Genomic DNA, 27,803 nt, shown 5'->3' with positions numbered 1-27,803 from the left:
GAATGTAGCTTCTTCCATAGGAGAGAGAAAATGGCTGTTGCGCATTAAAAACTCTGCTGGCACCCAGCCATCCACTGACGCGATTGGTTCTTTCTCGCTCATTTTTCAAAATAAAAGCCTGAAACTATGTCTAAAGACTGTTCACACCTTGGGGAAGCCATGGGGAAAAGGAATCTGGTTGATATTCCTTTAAATGGAGGCAAGGCATCCAATGAAACAGAGAGCTTTCAGGAAAAACAGCACTTCCTTGTTAGATTTTCCTCAGGTTTTCGCCTGCAATATCAGTTCTGTTATACTCACAGACAATATTTTGACAGTTTTGGAAACTTTAGACTGTTTTCTATCCTAACGTCACGTTCTGACCTTTGTTTCCTTTGTTTTGTCATTATTTAGTATGGTCAGGGCGTGAGTTGGGGTGGGCAGTCTATGTTTGTTTTTCTATGATTTTGGGGATTTCTATGTTTCGGCCTAGTATGGTTCTCAATCAGAGGCAGGTGTCATTAGTTGTCTCTGATTGAGAATCATACTTAGGTAGCCTGAGTTTCACTGTTTGTTTGTGGGTGATTGTCTATGTTAGTTGCTTGTGTCAGCACAGTTCTTATGATAGTTTCACGGTCGTTATTGGTTTATTGTTTTTGTACAGTTTACTTCGTGTTTTTTGTCATCTATTAAATGATGCATTCACACCACGCTGCGCTTTGGTCCGCTTCTTACGACGATCGTGACACCTAATCTGACAATTATATGCATATTCTATTTTCTGACCTGTTTGGAGAGCTCCTTGGTCTTGATGGTGCCCCTTGCTAAGTGGTGTTGCAGACTCTGGGGCCTTTCAGAACAGGTACGGAGATCATGTGACAGATCATGTGACACTTAGATTGCATTATTAGATTAGACAGATTGAAATGATTTAACTAACTATGTGACTTGTGAAGGTAATTGGTTGCACCAGGTCTTATTTAGGGTCTTCATATTAAAGGGGGTGAATACAGATACACGCACCACTTTTACATTTCTTATTTTTGTAGAATCTTTTGAAACAATTTTCAATTTCACTTCACCAAGTTGGAGTATGTTGTGCATGTCCATTACATGAAATCCAAATAAACATCCATTTAACATGTCCATTACATGAAATCCAATTAAACATCCATTTAACATGTCCATTACATGAAATCCAAATAAACATCCATTTAACATGTCCATTACATGAAATCCAAATAAACATCCATTTAACATGTCCATTACATGAAATCCAAATAAACATCCATTTAACATGTCCATTACATGAAATCCAAATAAACATCCATTTAACATGTCCATTACATGAAATCCAAATAAACATCCATTTAACATGTCCATTACATGAAATCCAAATAAACATCCATTTAACATGTCCATTACATGAAATCCAAATAAACATCCATTTAACATGTCCATTACATGAAATCCAAATAAACATCCATTTAACATGTCCATTACATGAAATCCAAATAAACATCCATTTAACATGTCCATTACATGAAATCCAAATAAACATCCATTTAACATGTCCATTACATGAAATCCAGATAAACATCCATTTAACATGTCCATTACATGAAATCCAAATAAACATCCATTTAACATGTCCATTACATGAAATCCAGATAAACATCCATTTAACATGTCCATTACATGAAATCCAAATAAACATCCATTTAACATGTCCATTACATGAAATCCAAATAAACATCCATTTAACATGTCCATTACATGAAATCCAAATAAACATCCATTTAACATGTCCATTACATGAAATCCAAATAAACATCCATTTAACATGTCCATTACATGAAATCCAAATAAACATCCATTTAACATGTCCATTACATGAAATCCAAATAAACATCCATTTAACATGTCCATTACATGAAATCCAGATAAACATCCATTTAACATGTCCATTACATGAAATCCAAATAAACATCCATTTAACATGTCCATTACATGAAATCCAGATAAACATCCATTTAACATGTCCATTACATGAAATCCAAATAAACATCCATTTAACATGTCCATTACATGAAATCCAAATAAACATCCATTTAACATGTCCATTACATGAAATCCAAATAAACATCCATTTAACATGTCCATTACATGAAATCCAAATAAACATCCATTTAACATGTCCATTACATGAAATCCAAATAAACATCCATTTAACATGTCCATTACATGAAATCCAAATGAACATCCATTTAACATGTCCATTACATGAAATCCAAATAAACATCCATTTAACATGTCCATTACATGAAATCCAAATAAACATCCATTTAACATGTCCATTACATGAAATCCAAATAAACATCCATTTAACATGTCCATTACATGAAATCCAAATAAACATCCATTTAACATGTCCATTACATGAAATCCAAATAAACATCCATTTAACATGTCCATTACATGAAATCCAAATAAACATCCATTTAACATGTCCATTACATGAAATCCAAATAAACATCCATTTAACATGTCCATTACATGAAATCCAAATAAACATCCATTTAACATGTCCATTACATGAAATCCAAATAAACATCCATTTAACATGTCCATTACATGAAATCCAAATAAACATCCATTTAACATGTCCATTACATGAAATCCAAATAAACATCCATTTAACATGTCCATTACATGAAATCCAAATAAACATCCATTTAACATGTCCATTACATGAAATCCAAATAAACATCCATTTAACATGTCCATTACATGAAATCCAGATAAACATCCATTTAACATGTCCATTACATGAAATCCAAATAAACATCCATTTAACATGTCCATTACATGAAATCCAGATAAACATCCATTTAACATGTCCATTACATGAAATCCAAATAAACATCCATTTAACATGTCCATTACATGAAATCCAAATAAACATCCATTTAACATGTCCATTACATGAAATCCAAATAAACATCCATTTAACATGTCCATTACATGAAATCCAAATAAACATCCATTTAACATGTCCATTACATGAAATCCAAATGAACATCCATTTAACATGTCCATTACATGAAATCCAAATAAACATCCATTTAACATGTCCATTACATGAAATCCAAATAAACATCCATTTAACATGTCCATTACATGAAATCCAAATAAACATCCATTTAACATGTCCATTACATGAAATCCAAATAAACATACATTTAACATGTCCATTACATGAAATCCAAATAAACATCCATTTAACATGTCCATTACATGAAATCCAAATAAACATCCATTTAACATGTCCATTACATGAAATCCAAATAAACATCCATTTAACATGTCCATTACATGAAATCCAAATAAACATCCATTTAACATGTCCATTACATGAAATCCAAATAAACATCCATTTAAATTACAGGTTGTAATGCATCAAAATAGGAAAAACGCCAAGGGGGATGAATACTTTTGCAAGCTAGTCTGTTGTCCCTGATGTTGAAGTTTCAGGAACTCTGGTGAACGTATTATGTTGTACTGCATATTGTATTGGCTGGCTGCATAATTAAGCTCAGGGTTGCGCTCAGTTCCATTTTTTATTCTGGCCAATTCATAAAGTAAATCAAATTCCAATTCTACATTTTTCTAATTGAAAATTATTGAAATTGGAATTTCAGTGTACCTCCAGAATTTAAATGGAATTGGCCCCAACCCTGATTAGGAGCTCTCTATATTTCTGGTTTCTCTGCTGATGTTCCACTGTTTCATGTCTTATCTACCTGAACCCTTCACCACTAAAGCTTCTCTTCTCTCTCTTTTTCTCTCTCTCTCTCTCTCTCTCTCTCTCTCTCTCTCTCTGTCTCTCTCAGCCCTGTCGTTCCTCTCCCTCTCTTCTCCCCATAAAACTACCCTCTCTCTTGCCATCTCTACACTCTCTCAGCCCTGTCGTTCCTCTCCCTCTCTTCTCCCCATAAAACTACCCTCTCTCTTGCCATCTCTACACTCTCTCAGCCCTGTCATTCCTCCCTCCTTTCCTCTCTCCCTCTTCCCACATCCTCATGTAAGACATCTGACAAGGTGTTCAGCATCAGAGAAAAACTTCACTTGCCCAATATCCCTCCATGCACCTGCACCGCGACTAAACACACCGCAATAACACACACACAAACACACTGTGACAAAAGAGTCTGCGACAAACTGATAACAAAACTATAAGGGGTTTAAACATGAAATAATCCACTGTTGGCAAAACCCCAAGCGGTTTGTGTGTTTGTGTGTGTGTATACTATCACTGCTAAACACTCTACAAAGTCACCTATTCTGATGTCAAACTGTTGCCCTTTTAATATGCTAATATTTTCAGAAAAGTGAGGCAGGGTTAAGAAGAGACTTATCCAAAGTCATAAGTAGACCAAAATCAAGCTGAGCCCATGTTCTATCTACACCATCTGTTCTCTAGATCCTCATATACAGTACAGTACAGTACGTCAGAATTCAATTTTAAGATCGGCAATTTTGTACCATCTAATAAAATGGAATAACATGTTCACAACAGATGGCGTGGAATATGAACTCGTCTCGGGTTTAGATTGTTGATGAGATATGATTTTGGTGTTGTCTATGCCGTTAAGACCTACAGTTGAAGTCGGAATTTACCTACACCAAATATATTTAAACTCAGTTTTTCACAATTCCTGACATTTATTTAATCTGAGTAAAAATTCCCAGTCTTAGGTCAGTTAGGATCACCACTTTATTTTAAGAATGTGAAATGTCAGAATAATAGTAGAGAGAATGATTTATTTCAGGGTTTTTTTCCCATCAAATTCCCAGTGGGTCAGAAGTTTACACACACTCAATTAGTATTTGGTAGCATTGCCTTTAAATTGTTTAACTTGGGTCAAACATTTCAGGTAGCTTTCCACAAGCTTCCCACAATAATTTGGGTGAATGTTGGCCCAGTCATCCTGACAGAGCTGGTGTAACTGAGTCAGGTTTGTAGGCCTCTTTGCTCGCACACACTTTTTCAGTTCTGCTCACAAATTCTCTAAAGGATTGAGGTCAGGGCTTTGTGATGGCCATTCCAATACCTTGACTTTGTTGTCCTTAAGCCATTTTGCCACAACTTTGGAAGTATGCTTGGAGTCATTGTCCATTTGGAAGACCCATTTGCGACCAAGCTTTAACTTCCTGACATATGTCTTGAGATGTTGCTTCAATATATCCACAAAATATTCCTTCTCATGAAGCCATCTATTTTGTGAAGTGCACCAGTCCCTCCTGTGGCAAAGCACCCACAGGACATGAAGCTGCCGCCTCCGTGCTTCACGGTTGGGATGTGGTTCTTCGGCTTGCAAGCCTCCACCTTTTTCCTCCATACATTTCAATGGTCATTATGGCCAAACAGTTCTATTTTTGTTTCATCAGACCAGAGGACATTTCTCCAAAAGGTAAAAGGTATGATCTTTGACCCCATGTGCAGTTGCAAGCCGTGGTCTGGCTTTTTTTATGGCGGTTTTGGAAGAGTGGCTTCTTCTTTGCTAAGCGGCTTTTCAGGTTATGTCGATATAAGACTCGTTTTACTGTGGATATAAATACTTTTGAACCTGTTTCCTCCAGCATCTTCACAAGGTCCTTTGCTGTTGTTCTGGGATTGATTTGCACTTTTTGCACCAAAGTTCGTTAATCTCTAGGAGAAAGAACGCGTCTCCTTCCTAAGAGGTATGACGGCTGTGTGGTCCCATGGTGTTTATACTTGTGTACTATTGTTTGTACAGATGAACGTGGTACCTTCAGGCATTTGGAAATTGCTCCCAAGGATGAAGCAGACTTGTGGGGGTCTACAATTTTTTTTCTTAGGTCTTGGCTAATTTCTTTTGATTTTCCCATGATGTCAAGCAAAGAGGCACTGGGTTTGAAGGTAGACCTTGAAATACATCCACAGGTTCACCTCCAATTGACTCAAATTATGTCAATTAGCCCATCAGAAGTAAATCTGATATTCACACAACTCTCCCATTTACATTGAGTTACAGTATACACACCTCAAGTTAGGACATAGTCCAATATGCCATAAGAGTTGCTTCTTTTGTAATATCATTCTAGACCAATGGTATGTGACAGATACTACTACTGTAATATTATTATAGATATGGCATGTACATTAACTGATACAACGTCACATGTAACTGATACAACGTCAACATGTGACTGATACAACGTCAACATGTAACTGATACAACGTCAACATGTAACTGATACAACGTCAACATGTGACTGATACAACGTCAACATGTAACTGATACCACGTCAACATGTGACTGATACAGCGTCAACATGTGACTGATACAACGTCAACATGTAACTGATACGTCAACATGTAACTGATACAACGTCAACATGTAACTGATACAACGTCAACATGTAACTGATACAACGTCAACATGTAACTGATACAACGTCAATGTGTGACTGATACAACGTCAACATGTGACTGATACAACGTCAACATGTAACTGATACAACGTCAACATGTAACTGATACAACGTCAACGTGTGACTGATACAACGTCAACATGTAACTGATACAACGTCAACATGTAACTGATACAACGTCAACATGTGACTGATACAGCGTCAACATGTGACTGATACAACGTCAACATGTAACTGATACACCGTCAACATGTAACTGATACAACGTCAACATGTAACTGATACAACGTCAACATGTAACTGATACAACGTCAATGTGTGACTGATACAACGTCAACATGTGACTGATACAACGTCAACATGTGACTGATACAACGTCAACATGTGACTGATACAACGTCAACATGTGACTGATACAACGTCAACATGTGACTGATACAACGTCAGCGTGTAACTGATACAACGTCAACATGTGACTGATACAACGTCAACATGTGACTGATACAACGTCAACGTGTAACTGATACAACGTCAACATGTAACTGATACAACGTCAACATGTAACTGATACAACGTCAACATATGACTGATACAACGTCAACGTGTAACTGATACAACGTCAACATGTGACTGATACAGCGTCAACATGTAACTGATACAACGTCAACATGTGACTGATACAACGTCAACATGTAACTGATACAACGTCAACATGTGACTGATACAACGTCAACATGTGACTGATACAACGTCAACGTGTGACTGATACAACGTCAACGTGCAACTGATACAACGTCAACATTTGACTGATACAACGTCAACGTGTAACTGATACAACGTCAACATGTGACTGAGACAACGTCAACATGTAACTGATACAACGTCAACATGTGACTGATACAACGTCAACATGTGACTGATACAACGTCAACATGTGAATGACACAACATCAACATGTGACTGATACAACGTCAACATGTGACTGATACAACGTCAACATGTGACTGATACAACGTCAACGTGTGACTGATACAACGTCAACGTGTAACTGATACAACGTCAACATGTGACTTATACAACGTCAACGTGTAACTGATACAACGTCAACATGTGACTGATACAACGTCAACGTGTAACTGATACAACGTCAACATGTGACTGATACAACGTCAACGTGTGACTGATACAACGTCAACGTGTGACTGATACAACGTCAACGTGTGACTGATACAACGCCAACATGTGACTGATACAACGTCAACGTGTGACTGATACAACATCAACGTGTAACTGATACAACGTCAACATGTGACTGATACAGCGTCAACGTGTGACTGATACAACGTCAACATGTGACTGATACAGCGTCAACGTGTGACTGATACAACATCAACATGTGACTGATACAACGTCAACGTGTAACTGATACAACGTCAGCATGTGACTGATACAGCGTCAACGGACCTCTAAAGATGTTATGCATTTGTTTTTCCCCCTTTTTAATTTTGCAATAATGTAATGTTTCATTTAATGTGACCTATTTACCTGTATGCTTTATTCTGGCAGGTCCCATGGTGAGCCGGGGATGGAGTCTCTTGAAATGTATCCATTTCATTTGTAAATTAACGTCATAAATGAAAACGTGTACATGGATTTGATTTTAAATGTAAATCATATAGTGTTTATACAGCTATTTCAATTCATTTGATATATGTTTAAACCATTTTGAAAGCCTATGCGTGAATACTATATTAGCTTCCTTTCACATTCCATACCTTCATTCATTTGACTCTGGAAGTTTAATCTGCTACATCAGAGGATTGTTCTGTAGACTAAAGGGGGGGTCCTCAGGATGTTTACGACCTGGGTGTCTCTCTGGAACCACAAGCTCCTGATGGATGAGTGTGTTAGTCAGGGTCTGTGCGCGCGTGTGTGTGTGTGTCTTTGCTTGCGTGTTTGTGTTTTCCTACTGCTAATTTCTTCTGTTTGAGGTATAAAGGTTCTCTCCAGACAGAGAATGCACCTTCCCTGTGTATCTACCTCTAGACCCGCTCCCTCTCTGCTCTATAGCTGGTTACCTCTCTCTTCTACTTTTCTGTTGTTCATTTGTTATTTTTAAGATACATCATCTGTGTGGAGTCAGCCAGGGAACATAAACTTGGCACCAATCACAGACCATGAGGATATACAGTACCTTGCAAAAGTATTCACCCCCCTTGGCATTTTTCCTATTTTGTTGCATTACAACCTGTCATTTAAATTGATTTTTATTTGGATTTCATGTAATAGACATACACAAAATTGTCAAAATTTAGTTTAAAAATTCAACAACAAAAATTACGGAAAAGTGGTGAGTGCACATGTATTCACCCCCTTTGCTATGAAGCCCTTAAATAACATCTGGTGCAACCAATTACCTTCAGAACTCACATAATTAGTTAAATAAAGTTCACCTGTGTGCAATCTAAGTGTCACATGACTTGTCACATGATCTCCATATATATACACCTGTTCTAAAAGGCCCCAGAGTCTGCAACACCACTAAGCAAGGGGCACCATCAAGCAAGCGGCACCATGAAGACCACGGAGCTCTACAAACAGGTCAGGGACAAAGTTGTGGAGAAGTACAGATCAGGGTTGGGTTATAAAAAAAATCAGATACATTGAACAACCCAACGGAGCACAATTAAATCCATTATTAAACAATGGAAGGAATATGGCACCACAACAAACCTGCCAAAAGAGGGACGCCCACCAAAACTCACGGACCAGGCAGGAGGGTATTGATCAGAGAGGCAACAAAGAGACCGAAGATAACCCTGATAGAGCTGCAAAGCTCCACAGCAGAGATTGGACTATCTGTCCATAGGACCACTTTAAGCTGTACACTCCACAGAGCTGGGGTTTACGGAAGAGTGGCCAGAAAAAAAGCCATTGCTTAAAGAAAAAAATAAGCAAACATGTTTTGTGTTCGCCAAAATCATGTGGTAGACTCCCCAAACATATGGAAGAAGGTACTCTGGTCAGATGAGACTAAAATTGGGCTTTTTGGCCATCAAGGAAAACACTGGCGCAAACCCAACACTTCTCATCACCCCGAGAACACCATCCCCACGGGGAAGCGTGGTGGTGGCAGAATCATGCTGTGGGGATGTTTTTCATCAGCAGGGACTGGGAAACAGGTCAGAATTGAAGGAATGATGGGTGGCACTAAAAACAGGGAAATTCTTGAGGGAAACCTGTTCCAGAGATTTGAGACTGGGACGGAGGTTCACCTTCCTGCAGGGCAATGACCCTAAGCATACTGCTAAAGCAAAACTCAAGTGGTTTAAGGGGAAACATTTAAATGTCTTGGAATGGCCTAGTCAAAGCCCAGACCTCAATCCAATGGAGAATCTGTGGTATGACTTAAAGATTGCTGTACCCCAGCAGAACCCATCCAACTTGAAGTAGCTGGAGCAGTTTTGCCATAATGAATGGGCAAAAATGTAGTGGCTAGATGTGCCAAGCTTATAGAGATATACCCAAAGAGACTTGCAACTGTAATTGCTGCAAAAGGTGGCTCTAGAAAGTATTGACTTTGGGGGGTGAATAGTTATGCACGCTCAAGTTTTCAGTTTTTTTCTTATTTCTTGTTTGTTTCACAATAAAAAATATTTAGCATCATCAAAGTGGTAGGCATGTTGTGTTAATCAAATGAGACAAACCCCCTAAAAATCCATTTTAATTCCAGGTTGTCAGGCAACAAAATAGGAAAAATGCCAAGGTGGTGAATAATTTTGCAAGCCACTGCAACACACTGCTCATCACACAGTGGCCTTTTAAAATGTTATTTGGTTGCCATAAAATGTCTCTCCTGTCTCCATCAATGCAATACTGTCATCCAGTGGAGGCTTTGGCTCTGGCTGCATGCCATTCCAAAAAGCTCCTCCCACTCCAGAAGTCCCTGATTTGTTGGTCAGTGGTCAATGTGAGTTGATTGGTCAGTTTGACCTCCCCGCGCCCCCCTCTCTGTCTCTGATTGGTGTGTTTTTGGGTGTAGGAGGGTCCTTATGTGATGCTGAAGAAGAACTGGGAGATGTTTGAGGGGAATGACCAGTTCGAGGGCTACTGCGTGGACTTGGCCTCAGAGATTGCCAAACACATCGGCATCAAGTACAAGATCGCCATCGTCCCTGACGGCAAGTACGGAGCCAGAGACCCCGAGACCAAGATCTGGAATGGCATGGTGGGAGAACTGGTCTATGGGGTAAGGATGGAGAGAGGATGGGAAGGAGTGATGTTTGGAAATTGTTACTTTTAGTTCCTTTCATCTTATCTTGGAGTTTGATGTAGTTCTACTGAGGATAGTTAGATCCTATTAAACAAAGTTCATCTATATTGTTAGATACTGTCATGGTACTTTTTAATTAGACAGACAAGACATTTCAGCCCATTTTTTAAATTGTATTATTATTATTTTTTACATTTGAATTCATCAGGGACTGCAGCACCCTCAGCACCCCTATTATCCAGCAGATGTGCCTAAAGCAGTGTTTCTTAATCCTGGTCCTGGGTACCCAAAGGGATACATTATGCTTTTACCCAATCAATTCACACCCGATTCCGCTATTCAACTCATCATCAAACCTTTCATTTGTGGAATCGGGTGTGTAATGCTAGGCCAAAATCTAAAATGTGCACCCTGGGTCCCCAGGACCAGGATAAAGAAATACTGTCCTAATTAACACAAACTGGGATCATGACCTCTCAGACTAGTTATTATTTAACATAGTTTACCACCCTTGGTTTAGATAACTATCTATCCAATATCCCGGTGCATTGAAAATATGGTACTGGAACTGACCTGGTGTATATATACGGAACAAAAATATACATGTAACTTGTAAAGTGTTGGTCCCGTGTATATACATGTAACATGTAAAGTGTTGGTCCCGTGTATATACATGTAACATGTAAAGTGTTGGTCCTGTGTATATACATGTAACATGTAAAGTGTTGGTCCCGTGTATATACATGTAGCATGTAAAGTGTTGGTCCCGTGTATATACATGTAACATGTAAAGTGTTGGTCCCATGTTTCATTAGCTGAAATAAAAGATCCCAGAAATGTTTCACACACACAAAAAGCTTATTTCTCTCAAATGTTGTGCACAAATTTGTTTACATCCCTGTTAGTGAGCATTTCTACTTTACCAAGATAATAAATCCACCTGACAGATTACACTGCATGATCATTACACACCTTGTGCTGATGACAGTAAAAGGCAACTGTAAAATGTGCAGAAATGAATGTTAATGTATCTATCATAAGCTTCCTCCAACGTTGTTTTAGAGAATTTGGCAGTATGTCCAAACCGTGGTCACAACCGCGGACCACGTGTAACCATGCTAGCCCAGGACCTCCACATCCGGCTTCTTCACCTGCAGGATCGTCTGAGACCAGCCACCAGCTGATGAAACTGTGGATTTGCACAACTGAAGAATGTCTTCACAAAATGTCAGAAGGCATCTCAGGGAAGCTCATCTGCGTATTCGTCTTCCCCAGGGTGTTGACCTGACTGCAGTTCAGCCTCATAACCGACTTCAGTGGGAAATGGTTACCTTCAATGGCCAGTGGCACGCTGGAGAAGTGTGCTTTTCATGGATGAATCCCGGTTTCAACTGTAGCGGTCAGATGGAAGACGTATGGCATCATGTGGCCGAACGGTTTACTGATGTCAACGTTGTGAACAGTGCCCCATGGTGGGGTTATGGTATGGACAGACATAAGCTACGTACAACGAACACAATTGCATTTTATCGACGGTAATTTGAATGCACAGAGATACCGTGAAGAGATCCTGAGGCACATTGTTGTGCCATTCATCCACCGCCATCACCTTATGGTGCAGTATGATAATGCACGGCCACATTCCGCAAGGATCTGAACACAATTACTGGAAGCTGGAAATATCAAAGTTGTTCCATTGGCCTGCATAATCACCAGACATGTCACCCATTGAGCATGTTTGGGATGCTCCGGAAAGAATGTGTACGACAGCCTGTTCCAGTTCCCGACAATATCCAGCAACTTCACACAGCCATTGAAGAGCAGTGGGACATTTATTCCACAGGTCACAATCAACAGCCTGATCCACTCTATGCAAAGGAGAGATGCCGTGCTGCATGAGGCAAATGGTTGTCACAACAGATACTGACTGGTTTTCTGATCCACTTCTTTCTTTTTAAGGTTCTTTTTAAGGATCCACTTCTTTCTTTTTAAGGTTCTTTTTAAGGATCCACTTCTTTCTTTTTAAGGATCCACTTCTTTCTTTTTAAGGATCCACTTCTTTCTTTTTAAGGTTCTTTTTAAGGATCCACTTCTTTCTTTTTAAGGATCCACTTCTTTCTTTTTAAGGATCCACTTCTTTCTTTTTAAGGTTCTTTTTAAGGATCCACCTCTTTCTTTTTAAGGATCCACTTCTTTCTTTTTAAGGATCCACCTCTTTCTTTTTAAGGATCCACTTCTTTCTTCTTAAGGATCCACTTCTTTCTTTTTTATCTGTGACCAACAGATGCATATCTTTCTTCCCAGTCATGTGAAATCCATAGATTAGGAATTTATTCAGTTGACTGATTTCCTTGTAATATTACTTACTTTATCGTGTTCTTCTTATTTCCTATTTTTATATCTTGTGTTTTGTTGTTCTACCTTGTTAATTTTTTAATCACAATGTTATTGATTACCACATTGTTGGGTTTAGAGCGGCAAGAAAAGCATTTCACTGTATAGTTGTGCATGTGACATTAAAACGTGAAACTTGAAAGTATTGTGTCTACTGTACCCTTGCTGGCTTTCACTTTGGAAACATCTAACCCCCGTCCCGGCTTTGTCTCTGACCCCTATCTAAATAATAGCTCTAGACTGCTGCTTGATTTTCTCTCTCGTCCACTGTGCTTAATTCCTCCCAGGATTCAGTCATATTTTCTCCAGCTGCCTGCCAGCAGACACATTGGAATAGTGACTGTAATCAGTCGATGACTAATCTACTTTGTACATTTTCGAAAGTCAGGCTTCTCTCTGACTATATCAGTGTGTGTGTGTGTGTGTGTGTGTGTGTGTGTGTGTGTGTGTGTGTGTGTGTGTGTGTGTGTGTGTGTGTGTGTGTGTGTGTGTGTGTGTGTGTTCTACTCCAGCGACTGTACATGAATGTGTGTTCTCGCTCCGTAAGCACATTTTACAGAATGAGTCATTACCAGTCACAGAATTCATTCGCTTTGAATAATTCTAAACATTCCCAGTCCTGTCCAATCATTGATCTGTTCTAGCTGAGGGGAGATAATGTATTTATCTGTCCCTCATCCTCTTTCCCTCTCTCTCTCTCTCTCTTACTTTCTCACTCTCTCTCTCTCACGTTCTCCCTCTCTCTCTCTCTCTCTCTCTCTTACTTTCTCCCTCTCTCACTCTCTCTTACTTTCTCCCTCTCTCTCTCTCTCTCTCTTACTTTCTCCCTCTCTCACTCTCTCTCTCTTACGTTCTCCCTCTCTCTCTCTCTCTCTCTCTCTCTTACTTTCTCCCTCTCTCTCTCTCTCTCTCTCTCTCTCTTACTTTCTCCCTCTCTCCCTCTCTCTCTCTTACTTTCTCCCTCTCTCTCTCTCTCTCTCTTACTTTCTCCCTCTCTCTCTTACTTTCTCCCTCTCTCTCTCTCTCTCTCTCTCTTACTTTCTCCCTCTCTCGCTCTCTCTCTTACTTTCTCCATCTCTCGCTTTCTTACTTTCTCCCTCTTTCTCTCTCTCTCTCTCTCTCTCTCTCTCTCTCGCTCTCTTACTTTCTCCCTCTCTCGCTCTCTAACTTTCTCTCTCTCTCTCTCGGTCTCTTTCTATCTCTCTCGCTCTCTTACTTTCTCCCTCTCTCTTTCTCTCTCTCTCTCTCTCGCTCTCTTTCTCTCTCTCTAACTTTCCCTCTCTCTCGCTCTCTTACTTTCTCCCTCTCTCGCTCTCTAACTCTCTCTCTCTCTCTCTCACTTTCTCTCTCTCTATATATTTCTCCCCTTCTCTCGCTCTGTCTGTCTCACACACTCTGTTTCTCTCTCTTCAGCTCTCTATTGTTCCCTTTGTCTATTTCTTAATTCTCTCATACTCTTTCTTCTCTTGTGGGGAAAATGCATGTATTAGGTTCTGTATTGTTGATTATATGCATCCAAGGTGAATTGTTGCAGCACTAAAATAAGGATGTTTTCTCCCTGGTGTATGTGGTGGATTGGAAGACAGACCTTGATGGTTGATTTGTATTCTGGTTTCCTGTGTCTGGCCTTTATGAATGATTTTCTGTCTCCCTCCCCCGCTCTCCCTCCCAATCTCTCCCCCTCTCTCCCATCCCTGACTCCCTCCCCCCCTCCCCCCGCATCCCCCCATCCTGTAGAAAGCAGAGATAGCGGTCGCCCCTCTGACTATAACCCTGGTACGTGAGGAGGTGATAGACTTCTCTAAGCCCTTCATGTCCTTGGGGATCTCCATCATGATCAAGAAGCCCCAGAAGTCTAAACCTGGAGTGTTCTCCTTCCTGGACCCTCTGGCCTACGAGATCTGGATGTGCATCGTCTTCGCTTACATAGGGGTCAGTGTGGTGCTGTTTCTGGTGAGTGTGTGTGTGACCACAGTCAGTTGAATCAGATGTGTAGAGCTGGGCTAGAATAAAAGCCTGGACACCTTGTAACCAGCCCCTTTCCTCTGTCCCCAGGTGAGTCGCTTCAGTCCATATGAGTGGCATGCAGAGGAGCCAGAGGAAGGCTCTACTGAGCCAGGCCCCACTGACCAGCCACCCAATGAGTTTGGCATCTTCAATTCACTCTGGTTCTCACTGGGGGCCTTCATGCAGCAGGGCTGCGACATCTCACCACGGTGAGTGTGTGTGTATATGTGTGCTTGACAGTGTATGGGTGCATGTGTATGAGTGCTTGTCTGTGTGTCTGCCAACCCATCTGTCTCTAATGTCAGAGTGCGTTTGTCCTGTGTCAGAAACTGTTGGTCATACTGAGTGTTGTGATTCCAACCAGTTGACTCAGTGTCAGACAGCCTCTCTCTATTGTACTATTGTGACATACACTGGTGTCCAGTGTGAGAGGGGAGAGAAAGATGTGTCAAAGAAACACACACACACAACAACACACTAAGTATGACCCCTTGGTCAGCCTTCATTTTGTGTGGGAGACTGGCGGTTTGCTGCATATTAAACTTTAATGCTTCAACGGGGGAAAAAGTCATGCTTTATTTTTAGAATATTTATAAGAATATAGCATTTTATTATTGATAACCTCAGAATGCAGTTTAGTGAAATATTAATGTCCACCATCCACATACCTTTAGGGAGAACATCTGAGAGAGAGAGAGAGAGAGAGAGAGAGAGAGAGAGAGAGATTTCTCTGACGTGTTAAAATATTCTTTATTGGGTCTGGGAGCCCACCACACAATACATACTCATGCAAAACCATAGTTACACATCAATTAAAAACACAACTCCAATTACTCCTCCACAGTAACTAAACACAACAGCCTCTGAATACTCCATATACTCATAAACAGATAAATAGTAGGCAAACTCAACTCTCAGTCTTGCTGCCAACATTCCCTCTAGCATTCCCACCACATCCACAGACCCCTGTCCCCGAATACTGTTCTTTCGGGTCTTCCATATCGCTGATTTTGCTGCCTCTAACACAAAATTAAGCAACACAACTACACCCTTTTGACTAAACCTGTACTTTGGCCCAAATATATGCAATTGGGAAGAGAAAACCTCCAATGCTGAGAACCAATTAGTGATCAGTTCAATCATGCCAACCAACCTGGGACACAGTAAAAACAAATGTACCCAAGTTTCAGACTCAGCACAGAATGGACACCCCTCCCCAACAGTAGGATCCAGGTGTACCAGATACATATTGGTGGCTATGGATCCATGTATTATCCTCCATTGGAGGTCAGCTGTCCTCTTATCAATAGGCAGTTTGTATAATGATCACCAACAGCCTTTTACCCTTCATGGAAGAGGCATGGGACACCTTTACACATATTCTGTACATGGCCTTCGTTCCCACCTCCTTGAACTCCCCCAGCTCCGGGGTATCGAAGGAAAGCAGCATCCCCACGTCCTCCTCGAATGCCCCCGCTGCAGCACTAACAATCAGTGCAGGGAACACATAATCCAGACCCTCCTTCCACCGATCAGATTTGGAAGTATCAGTCACATACTGCAGATTAAGCATTAGCAAGGAGTCACAGACCTCAGCGATGACCTTCCTTAGTAGGCGAGATGATCGGATCCCCGCTCTTTCTCCCAGCTCCTCCAACGATCTATTCCTGTTCCGCATCAGATGACCCAGCTTAGTACACCCCACGCCTAACAGGCATGAACGTAGGCTAGCTGAACCCAGAACACGGGACTGGATGGCAGTGTTGTGAAAAAGGGTCACTTCAAAAAGCCACATCCCCGGTGGGTTGCCGGCCTTACGGGACTTGACAAGAACTCCAAACGATAGACAGCTGCCTCTGATTGAGAACCTTATCAGGCCAAACACAGAAATAGAAAATATAGAAAAACTAACATAGACTGCCCACCTCAACTCAAGCCCTGACCATACTAAATAAAGATAAAACAAAGGAATAAAGGTCAGAAGGTGACAATAAAGCAAGTAAAACACTGGAATGGTAGATTTGCAGTGGAAGAATGTGCAAAGTAGAATAATGGGGTGCAAAGGAGCAAAATAAATAAATAAATAAAATAAATAAATACAGTAGGGAAAGAGGTAGTCGTTTGGGCTAAATTATAGGTGGGCTATGTACAGGTGCAGTAATCTGTGAGCTGCTCTGACAGTTGGTGCTTAAAGCTAGTGAGGGAGATAAGTGTTTCCAATTTCAGAGATTTTTGTAGTTCGTTCCAGTCATTGGCAGCAGGGAAGTGGAAGGAGAGGCGGCCAAAGAAAGAATTGGTTTTGGGGGTGAACAGAGAGATATACCAGCTGGAGCACGTGCTACAGGTGGGTGATGCTTTGGTGAACAGTGAGCTGAGATAAGGGGGGACTTTTATAAAGGCCACGGCATGTTGATGCATTTCACTGTCATCAGTGGTCACCATCCCATCAGGGAGAAGATGGCAGACCATCTGTTTACGTTGCAATGTCGACTGTCCTAGGTTTTTTTTAAAGCACTAGGAGCATCCATATCCTTGAGGGAAGCGAAACGAGACCTAATCAAGGCACCCTTCACTCTTTCATGTAGAAACGACCACAGTTCATGTCTCTTGTCCTGTAAATTCATGACTAATCCAGGGTCATTCTGAGTGAGCAGCTTCAATTCAATAGATTTGATGCCCTGATAGTCTCTTTAACTTCAATACGAGACAGAGCAGTATACCTACCAAAATACTTGTATGTGGGCCTTCCCAACCTCCCACCATTTTCTCAAGGACTCAAAATTCCCTTTTGTAAGCCTCCATTTTTCCCAAAACAACAAAAACCTTTCACAAAACATGACATCATGTAACAATTTAACATTAAAACACCAGTAAGGTGATGACCTTCGTGGACGGGACAAGTGAATATCAACAGTAACAATATGGTGGTCAGAGAAACCTACAGGAGTAATGTCACACCTTCCAACCCTACTACAGTAATGCTCAGATACATACAACCTGTCTAACCTTCCAACCCTACTACAGTAATGCTCAGATACATACAACCTGTCTAACCTTCCAACCCTACTACAGTAATGCTCAGATACATACAACCTGTCTAACCTTCCAACCCTACTACAGTAGTGATCAGATACATACAACCTGTCTAACCTTCCAACCCTACTAGAGTAGTGATCAGATACATACAACCTGTCTAACCTTCCAACCCTACTACAGTAACGCTCAGATACATACAACCTGTCTAACCTTCCAACCCTACTAGAGTAGTGATCAGATACATACAACCTGTCTAACCTTCCAACCCTACTACAGTAATGCTCAGATACATACAACCTGTCTAACCTTCCAACCCTACTACAGTAATGCTCAGATACATACAACCTGTCTAACCTTCCAACCCTACTACAGTAACGGTCAGATACATACAACCTGTCTAACCGACAACCCTACTACAGTAACGCTCAGATACATACAACCTGTCTAACCGACAACCTGTCTAACCTTGCTGTACTGACATGACCTTCATTAACTTTTAGCCATGTGTACTGCCTAACTTTTGCATTCCTTACTCTCCACACATCAGAAAGCTCAAACTCAGTTACTAGACCAGACAGGCAAGTGGCTGACCGCAGGTGAGGTTCTTCAGCGGTGCGATCAACTGTAAAATCTACTGTACAATTCCAGTCCCCCCCTAAAACCATACACCCCTCTTGGTCACACTGTTTTAAGGTTTCCTTTATTTTATCAAATACAACAATACCCTGATTAGGAGCATAAACATTAAAAAATAAAAAATAAAAAACATAACTTCCACCTTGACCAATAAATATCTGTTGTAGATACCACAGTCACCCCTAAGCTTGAGGAAAACAAAATTGCCACCCCAGCACTGAAATTAGTACCATGGCTGAGTATATGCTGACCCTCCCACCACATACCCATTAACCTCATTAGCCTCATCACTATGTGTCTCCTGTAGGAAAACTACATTAAGCCTTTTCGGTTGTATTACTTCTAATACCCAAGGCCTCTTATTCCTGTCCCTTCCCCCATTAATATTGAGAGAACCCACCCGTAGTACCTCCATAGAAAAGAGAAAGGAAAAGCAGAAGAAACCACAGAGAAACCAGACAAAGATAAAAATAAACACCCTATGAGGCATGATCATCATCATTGTTTTAATTTTCTCTTAACCTGACCATGTTTCCCATTACCTTTTGCTGCTGTGACAGCAGTAACACTACTCACTCAACTGGTCTAACCCCACCGTCTTCTGTAGCATCACAGCTGACCGCACAAAATTATCAACATCAAAAAAATCTGACAATTTCACAGATTTCCCAAAAGTCTGATCCAGAAACCCATTTACCCCCTCTAGATTGTAAATTGAGTCCTCACCAGCTGCTATCGTATCAGGAGAGATATCCATATCCTTCTCCTGATCCTCATCACCTGAGTCCACAGACCCCTGGCTCCCCTCTACCACATCACTTTCAACACTCCCCACTTGCACCCCATCACTCGTACCAGGCATCTCCTCCACTACCTGGGAGACTAGCCCCAGCTGAACCCCATTACTCGTAGTGGGAATCTCTTCCTCCAACTGGGAGCCTAGCTCTACATGAACCCCCTCCTGTACCCCATTACTCGTAGTGGGCATTTCCTGCACTACCTGGGAGCCTAGCTCTACATGAACCCCCTCCTGTACCCCATTACTCGTAGTGGGCATCTCTCCACTACCTGGGAGCCTAGCTCTACATGAACCCCCTCCTGTACCCCAGCACTCGTAGTGGGCATCTCTCCACTACCTGGGAGCCTAGCTCTACACGAACCCCCTCCTGTACCCCATTACTCGTAGTGGGCATTTTCTCCACTACCTGGGAGCCTAGCTCTACATGAACCCCCTCCTGTACCCCAGCACTCGTACTGTGCAACTCCTCACCAGTCTGAGGAAATGGCTCTTCAGATACATCCTTACTTTCTACAACAATATTTTTCTGCTGCAAAACATTTCCCACTCACACTCAGGAATCCGGTACCTGGGCTTATTCAGGTTTTCTGAGGCTGTTTGCAACCCAACAGGACAATCTTAATTGAACTTGCAAACTTCCCAAACCGCAATAACTCGCGCTCCAATAGCTCATTGGGAATAAACGGTGATACATTCGAAAACGTTACCCTTGTTGACGGAGAAAAAAGCGCCGTAACTTGAATTAACATACCTTTAAGAAGTACGCCATGCTCAACTATACAATCAACAAGGCGCTCTTCTTTAAGAAATACCACCACTGCTACCACATGCATAGAAGAAAAGGGGTATCACCAAGAAAAGGAAAACTGAAAGAAAACCCAGCATATCTAACTCTACACAACACTCGCGCTAGCACTCGCTCAAACAATTCCCAGCATGCACCAAACACTCCCAGCATGCAGAGAGAGAGAGAAAGCGAGAGAGAGAGAGAGAGAGAGAGAGAGACCGACCTTCAGCAGGTACAGTATCTACCACTTAACCAGAGTATTTTAGTACGTGGAAGGTACTTTTTCGACAGACTAATGGGCCGATTCACTTTATCACATTCTCTTTCTCTCACTGACACTCTGACACACACACAGGTCAACACTGTTTTACTCACTCACACTCAGGAATCCGGTACCTGGGCTTATTCGGGTTTTCTGAGGCTAATGGACATATTATGTAGCTTTACATCAGCCTTACATGATCAGCTGCCTGTGTTCTGTGCATTAGGCACACACGTACACACACACACACACACACACACACAGACACACAGACAGACAGACAGACAGACAGACAGACAGACAGACAGACAGACAGACAGACAGACAGACAGACAGACAGACAGACAGACACAGACAGACAGACACAGACACAGACAGACAGACAGACAGACAGACAGACAGACAGACAGACAGACAGACACAGACAGACACAGACAGACAGACAGACAGACACAGACAGACAGACAGACACACAGACAGACAGACAGACAGACAGACACACAGACAGACACACAGACACACAGACAGACACACAGACAGACAGACAGACACACACTCTGCATTACCTCTATACTGTAACATTTGAATAATCTCCAAGCTCTCAAGGAGTGGCACTTGCTTTTTTTGAGAAAGTAACTTCGTGTGTGTATGGGTACATGCGTGCTTGGACGTGTGTTTGTGGTACAAGTCAATGTTCCATTACCTGAGGGAAGAGAACATTGAATGACGACCGGGTGATTTGTCTTCTGAATTTTACCTGTCTCCCAGCCCTCTATCTAACTCTCCTCCCACTCCTCCCCTCTCTCTCTGTTTCTCTCCACCTCTCTCTCTCCCTCTCTCTCCTCCCATTCTGTCTGTTTCTCTCCACCTCTCTCTCTCTCCTCTTTCTCTCTCTCCCTCCCTCTCCTCCCCTTCACTCTGTTTTTCTCCACCTCTCTCTCCCTCCCTCTCACTTGAAATCACCTGTCGACTCCCACTAATCTCCATGAGTTTGAGTGACAGTCCAATTCCAGCCTCAGCCCTCGTAATGGCAGACACACACACACACACACATACATACACACACATAATCATACACACACCTGCTTGTCCCCCTGTCCCCATGTGTGAATGGGAGTAATAACCGTCCCACAATGATATGCTAATCTCATACTTATTCTATAGCCAATGTTATTCTATAGCCAATGTTATTGTATATCCGATGTTATTCTATAGCCAACGTTATTCTATAGCCAATGTTATTCTATAGCCAATGTTATTCTATAGCCTATGTTATTCTATAGCCAATGTTATTCTATAGCCAATGTTATTCTATAGCCAATGTTATTCTATAGCCAACGTTATTCTATAGCCAATGTTATTCTATAGCCAATGTTATTCTATACCCAACGTTATTCTAATGCCAACGTTAGCAATTTAACCTCTCTAGGGTAGGGGGCAGCATTCTGAATTTTGGATGAAAAGCATGCCCAAAAGATATGATACGCATATAACTGGTAGATTTGGATAGAAAGCACTCCAAAGTTTCCAAAACTGTTATAATAGTGTCTGTGAGTATAACAGAACTGATCTAGCGGGCGAAAACGTGAGAAAAATCCATTCAAGAAGTAGTTTTTTTGGGGTTTTGTAGTTTTCTATACAGTGCCATTACAGTATCCATTGACTTAGGACTCAATTTGCAGTTCCTATGCCTTCCACTAGATGTCAACAGTCTTTAGAAATTGTTTCAGGCTTGTACTCTTATAAATGAGGGAGTAAGACCAGTCTGAACGAGTGGACCCTAACATGTCGCAGAGCTTTTTCAGGTGCATGTGCATTTCTTGTTTACCTTTTATTATGATGACGTTATTGTCCCGTTTGAAATATTATAGATCATTTAGGCTAAAAACAACCTGAGGATTGAATATAAACATTGTTTGACATGTTTCTATGAACTTTACAGATACAATTGGGATTTTTTTGTCTGATTGTTTTGACTGAGTTTGAGCCTGTGGATTACTGAAGAAAACGCGCTAACAAAACTGAGGTTTTTGGATATAAAGAGACATTTAAGGAACATTTATTGAGTAAATGAATGTCTTCTAATTGCCACCATATGAAGATCATCAAAGGTAAGGGATTAATTGTATCTCTAGCACTGAGTTTTGTAACGCTTCTGCTTGGCTGGTTACTGTTTGTAATAATTTGTCAACTGGGCTATGTTTTGGGCTAGGTATGTTCTGGGCTAGGTATGCTTTCGCGGGAAAAACATTTTATAAATTAGACACTGTGGTTGGTTTAACAAGAAGTTAGTCTTTAAACCTATGTAAAATATGTTTTGTTTTCGGAATTTTTATAATGCGCATTTCTGTAATTGAATTTGGCGCTCTGCAACCTCACTGGATGTTGGCCAGATGGGACGCTAGCGTCCCACGTACCCTAGAGAGATTTTAAATCACCCCACTACCAGTCCACCTCTATATGAAGCCTATTCTCTAAAATACAGATAGGTTGTCTCATTTCTGGATCAATACAGTCTGTAGCTAGGCGGTCTCATTTCTGGATCAATACAGTCTGTAGCTAGGTGGTCTCATTTCTGGATCAATACAGTCTGTATTGATCCAGAAATGAGAGGTCTCATTTCTGGATCAATACAGTCTGTAGCTAGGTGGTTCCATTTCTGGATTGAGTATGAGTGCTTGTGATTGTGTGTGTGTGTGTTGTGATTTGGGGTTTCTAAGTATATTGGTATACTGTGTTGTGAGTGTATTGAATGTCTATAGGATCATTTGTATTCAGTGTCAGTCTCTGTTTCCCTGCTGCAGTGATCACTGCAGTCTGAGAAGGAGCATCTCTCTCTCACACACAGTCCTATACTTAGACCTTTACAGTCTCTCTCTCTCTCTCTCTCTCCCTTCCTCCCTCTCTCTCTCTCTCTCTGTTCCTCCCTGTCTCCCTGTCTCTCTCTCCCCCACTCTTTTTATTTCGTTCTCTCTCCTGCCCCCTCTCTCTCTATCTTGCAGTTCATTCCTCACAGGGTTCATTGTTGTTTCCTCTAGCAGACACATCGCATCATAATGACTACATGCCTAATCTACTTAATACATTTTCTAAAGTTGACGTCTTGTTTTTCTTCTTTATAATATGTGGTGTGTGCGTGCGTGTGTACGTGTGCATACTGCTTTCTTAATTCCTCACCCACACACACACACACCTTCACACACATTCTTCCTCTCACTCTCTCTCACACAGACACACACACACACACACACACACACAAACCATGGTTTCCGTTAGCCAGTAATAGCCAGCTTTTGGCCACAAAAAAAAATATTAAGCCGCTGAATAAAATTGTATGGGACAAAATAAAAATCCCATTACGAAATAATGCATTTTAGCCTATTCATTGATATACTGTAAATACCAGCAGATGAAGCGCGAGAGCTGCTGACACAACTAAGACAGCTTTTGGTTGCTGTTGGAGTGAAACATGATTTAACTAGCACAATCATTGTGCAAAGATTCTAAAGGCAATCGTAACACCGTAGCCGTAAAAAACAAAAACGTGCTCATGATTAAAAATAGCTACTATTTTTATTTCTCAATTGGTAATTGAAGAGCACTTCCCATTCAAGTCCATAGGTAACTAGGCACGCTTCAGAGCATCACACACCACTTTGTAATGAGCTGGAGGCAGTATGCGTTTTGAATATACAGTGCATTCGTAAAGTATTCAGTCCCCTTGACTTTTTCCACGTTGTTACGTTACAGCCTTATTCTAAAATTGATTTGAATGTTTTTTTAAATCCCTCAACAATTTACATGTACTACCCGTAATGACAAAGCAAAACAGGTTCAGACATTTGTTCAAATGTATTAAAAATATAAAACAAAAATATGACATTTACAAGTATTCAGACCCTTTACTCAGTTGGGTCTGCGATTACAGCCTCGAGTCGTCTTGGGTATGGCACTACAAGCTTGGCACACCTGTATTTGGGGAGTTTCTCCCATTCTTCTCTGTAGATCCTCTCAAGCTCTGTCAGGTTGGATGGGGAGCGTCGCCACACAGCTATTTTCAGGTCTCTCCAGAGATGCTCGATCGTGTTCAAGTTCGGGACATTCAGAGACTTGTCCTGAATCCACTCCTGTATTGTCTTGACAGTGTGCTTAGGGTCATTGTCCTTTTGGAAGACCAGAGCATATAGTTTCTCATGGTCTGAGAGTCCATTAAGTGCCTTTTGTAAAACACGAAGTGGCTGTCATGTGCCTTTTACTGAGGAGTGGCTTCCGTCTGGCCACTCTACAATAAAGGCCTGATTGGTGGAGTGCTGCAGAGATGGTTGTCCTTCTGATAGGTTTTCCCATCTCCACAGATGAACTCTGGAGCTCTGTCAGTGACCATTAGGTTCTTGGTCACCTGCCTGACCAAGGTCCTTCTCCCATGATTGTTCAGTTTGGCCGAGTGGTCAGCTCTGGAAGAGTCTTGGTCGTTCCAAACTTCTTCCATTTAAGAATAATGGAGGCCATTATGTTCTTGGGGACCTTCAATGCTGCAGAAATATGTTGGTACCATTCCCCAGATCTGTGCCTCGACACAATCCTGTCTTGGAGCTCTAAGGACAATTCCTTCGACCTCAGGGCTTGGCTTTTGCGCTGACATGCACTGTCAACTGTGGGACCATATACAGACAGGTGTGTGCCTTTCCAAATGTCCAATCAATTAAATTTATCACAGGTGGACTCCAATCAAGTTGTAGAAACACATCAAGGGTGATGAATGGAAACAGGATACACCTGAACTCAATTTCGAGTCTCATACCAAAGGATCTGAATACTTGTGTAAATAAGGTATTTCTGTTTTTTAATTTAATCCGTTTGAAAAAAATTCTGAAAACCTGTTTTCACTTTGTCATTATGGGGTATTGTGTGTAGATTGTTGAAGAAAAACATTTATTTAATCAATTTTGGAATAAGGCTGTAATGTAAAAAAATGTGACCGACTACCTTGATTCGGTCTTATGTAGCAAATTTTTAAATAGTTTTTTTTTACATTGGATAAAAGCAGAGACACAGGGCTACAAAATGGTATATCATATAGTGCATTTGAGGAAACAATGGGAATGTAATTCTGCTTTGAAAGTTATTAAACTTGTAAACTCACTTTTGATAAAATTGCCTTTGAATGTTTTGGTACCTACTGGAGAGCTCTTCTTTGTCTACACCCATTCAGCATCATTCACACCCTCTTAAGCTTTAGCCCCACACATCTCTTTAAGTGTTGATTTGAGCGTTCTGTACTAACAACAACAGTCAAGCACCCAAGCTAACGTTTGGCTAACGTTGGCTAGCTTGCGAGCTACTTCTAGACAAAAATGAGAAAACAGCTCACTGACCATTTTACTCACCCTAGCAGAGCTGGTTAGGCTTTTTTGCCAACGTTTACTGACACCGGCCACATTCAACGGGTGTTGAGCGTTCATAAATTCGACAAGAGTGCTCTGAAATCGGAGCAGCTACGTCTATGAACAGTTGTCCCAGTGACATTCTATTGAAATGGTTACTTGCATAATGGAGTATTTTGTTAAGACATGTAGCTAGCTAGCTAGCTAGGTAAACAATGAACCATAATCCCAACTCATGACGTTACAACCCTGCATGAATCTGCAGGTAGCTAGCCAACCAGGTTCAATGTTAGCTAGCCAACATTAGGCTATAACTAGCAAAGCAAATGGCTCTGAGATATGAGTAATAAGATCCTACACGTAACATTAGCTAGCGAGCCAGCCAGCTAATGTTAGCTAGCTAGCTAAGAGTACACTTTAACTTGAAATGAAAACAACTTTCTGTCAAAATTAGAAACGTGTAATATCTGAAAATGTAAATAGCTAGACTATCTTGTCCGTATACATCATGGATGCTTCTCCCTGCCATGGTTGCCCTTAGTTTCAAGATGTAATCCGGAGACAGGTGTTTTCTCCATCTCCTTAGCTATCAAGTGTAGCAAAATGCTTAATCTTAATCTAATCTAACAATTCCACCACAAGTACCTAATACACACAAATCTAAGTAAAGAATGGAATAAGAATATATACATACTGTATAAATATATGGATGAGCAATGACAGAGTGGCATAGGCAATATGCAATATATGGTATAAAATACAGTGTATACATATGAGATGAGTAATGTATAATATGTGTATAATGTATAATATAATAATATGTAAACATTATTAAAGTGACTAGTGATCCATTTATTAAAGTAGTCAATGACTTCAAGTCTGTATATAGGCAGCAACCTCTCTGTGTTAGTGATGGCTGTTTAACAGTCTAATGGCCTTGAGATAGAAGCTGTTTTTCAGTCTCTCAGTCCCAATTTTATGCACCTGTACTGACCTCACCTTTTGGATGGTAGCAGTGGGAACAGGCAGTGGATCGGGTGGTTGTTGTCCTTGATGATCTTTTTGGCCTTCCTGTGACATCGGTTGCTGTAGGTGTCCTGGAGGGCAGGTAGTTTGTCCCCGGTGATGCGCTGTGTCGATCGCACCATCCTCTGGAGAGCCTTGCTGTTGTGGGCGGTGCAGTTGCAGTACCATGTGGTGATACAGCCCAACAGGATGCTCTCAATTGTGCATCTGTAAAAGTTTGTGAGGGTTTTAGGTGACAAGCCAAATTTTCTTCAGCCTCCTGAGGTTGAAGAGGCGCTGTGGTGCCTTCTTCACCACACTGTCTGTGTGGGTGGACCATTTCAGTTTGTCCATGATGTGTACGCCGAGGAACTTAGAACGTTCTACTTTAAGTCCAAAAATGGATGTAGTAACTACAGATTTACTCTTTAAGTTTATAAAAAGTGTAAGAGTTTAATAATGTGTCCATTGGGCCTATGGATGTAACTTTATTTTCAGCATGAATTAGATTGTGTAATAAAAGCTCTACTTTTATTCCATAGGCTGGGATCCGCACTATGCAGCTGTTGCATGAGCGCATTTTTCACTGGCTGTCCACTGGTTTCAGAAACAATTATTGATAGGGTGCAGTGGTCTATGGTACTGCATCTCAGTGCAAGAGGTGTCACTACAGTCCCTGGTTCGAAACCAGGCTGTATTACAACCGGACGTGATTGGGAGTTCCATAGGACAGTGCACAATTGGCCCAGCGCCATCCGGGTTTGGCCATCATTGTAAATAAG

At 41.1% G+C, this 27,803-nt stretch overlaps 1 protein-coding gene across 1 annotated transcript in view; it reads left to right on the top strand.

Annotated features, from left to right (window-relative positions):
- Nucleotides 1-27,803, top strand: part of LOC139385398 (glutamate receptor 4-like) — a 240,726-nt gene that overhangs the window by 177,391 nt on the left and 35,532 nt on the right. The window contains exons 11-13 of the mRNA XM_071130462.1: nucleotides 10,481-10,687; nucleotides 14,843-15,058; nucleotides 15,161-15,321. Of these exons, the coding sequence (XP_070986563.1) occupies nucleotides 10,481-10,687; nucleotides 14,843-15,058; nucleotides 15,161-15,321 (584 nt within the window). The remainder of the gene's footprint in view (nucleotides 1-10,480; nucleotides 10,688-14,842; nucleotides 15,059-15,160; nucleotides 15,322-27,803) is intronic.

Source organism: Oncorhynchus clarkii, chromosome 27 (genome assembly GCF_045791955.1).
Source record: "Oncorhynchus clarkii lewisi isolate Uvic-CL-2024 chromosome 27, UVic_Ocla_1.0, whole genome shotgun sequence".
Lineage (NCBI taxonomy): Eukaryota > Metazoa > Chordata > Actinopteri > Salmoniformes > Salmonidae > Oncorhynchus > Oncorhynchus clarkii.
This window is presented reverse-complemented; position numbering and strand designations above follow the sequence as displayed.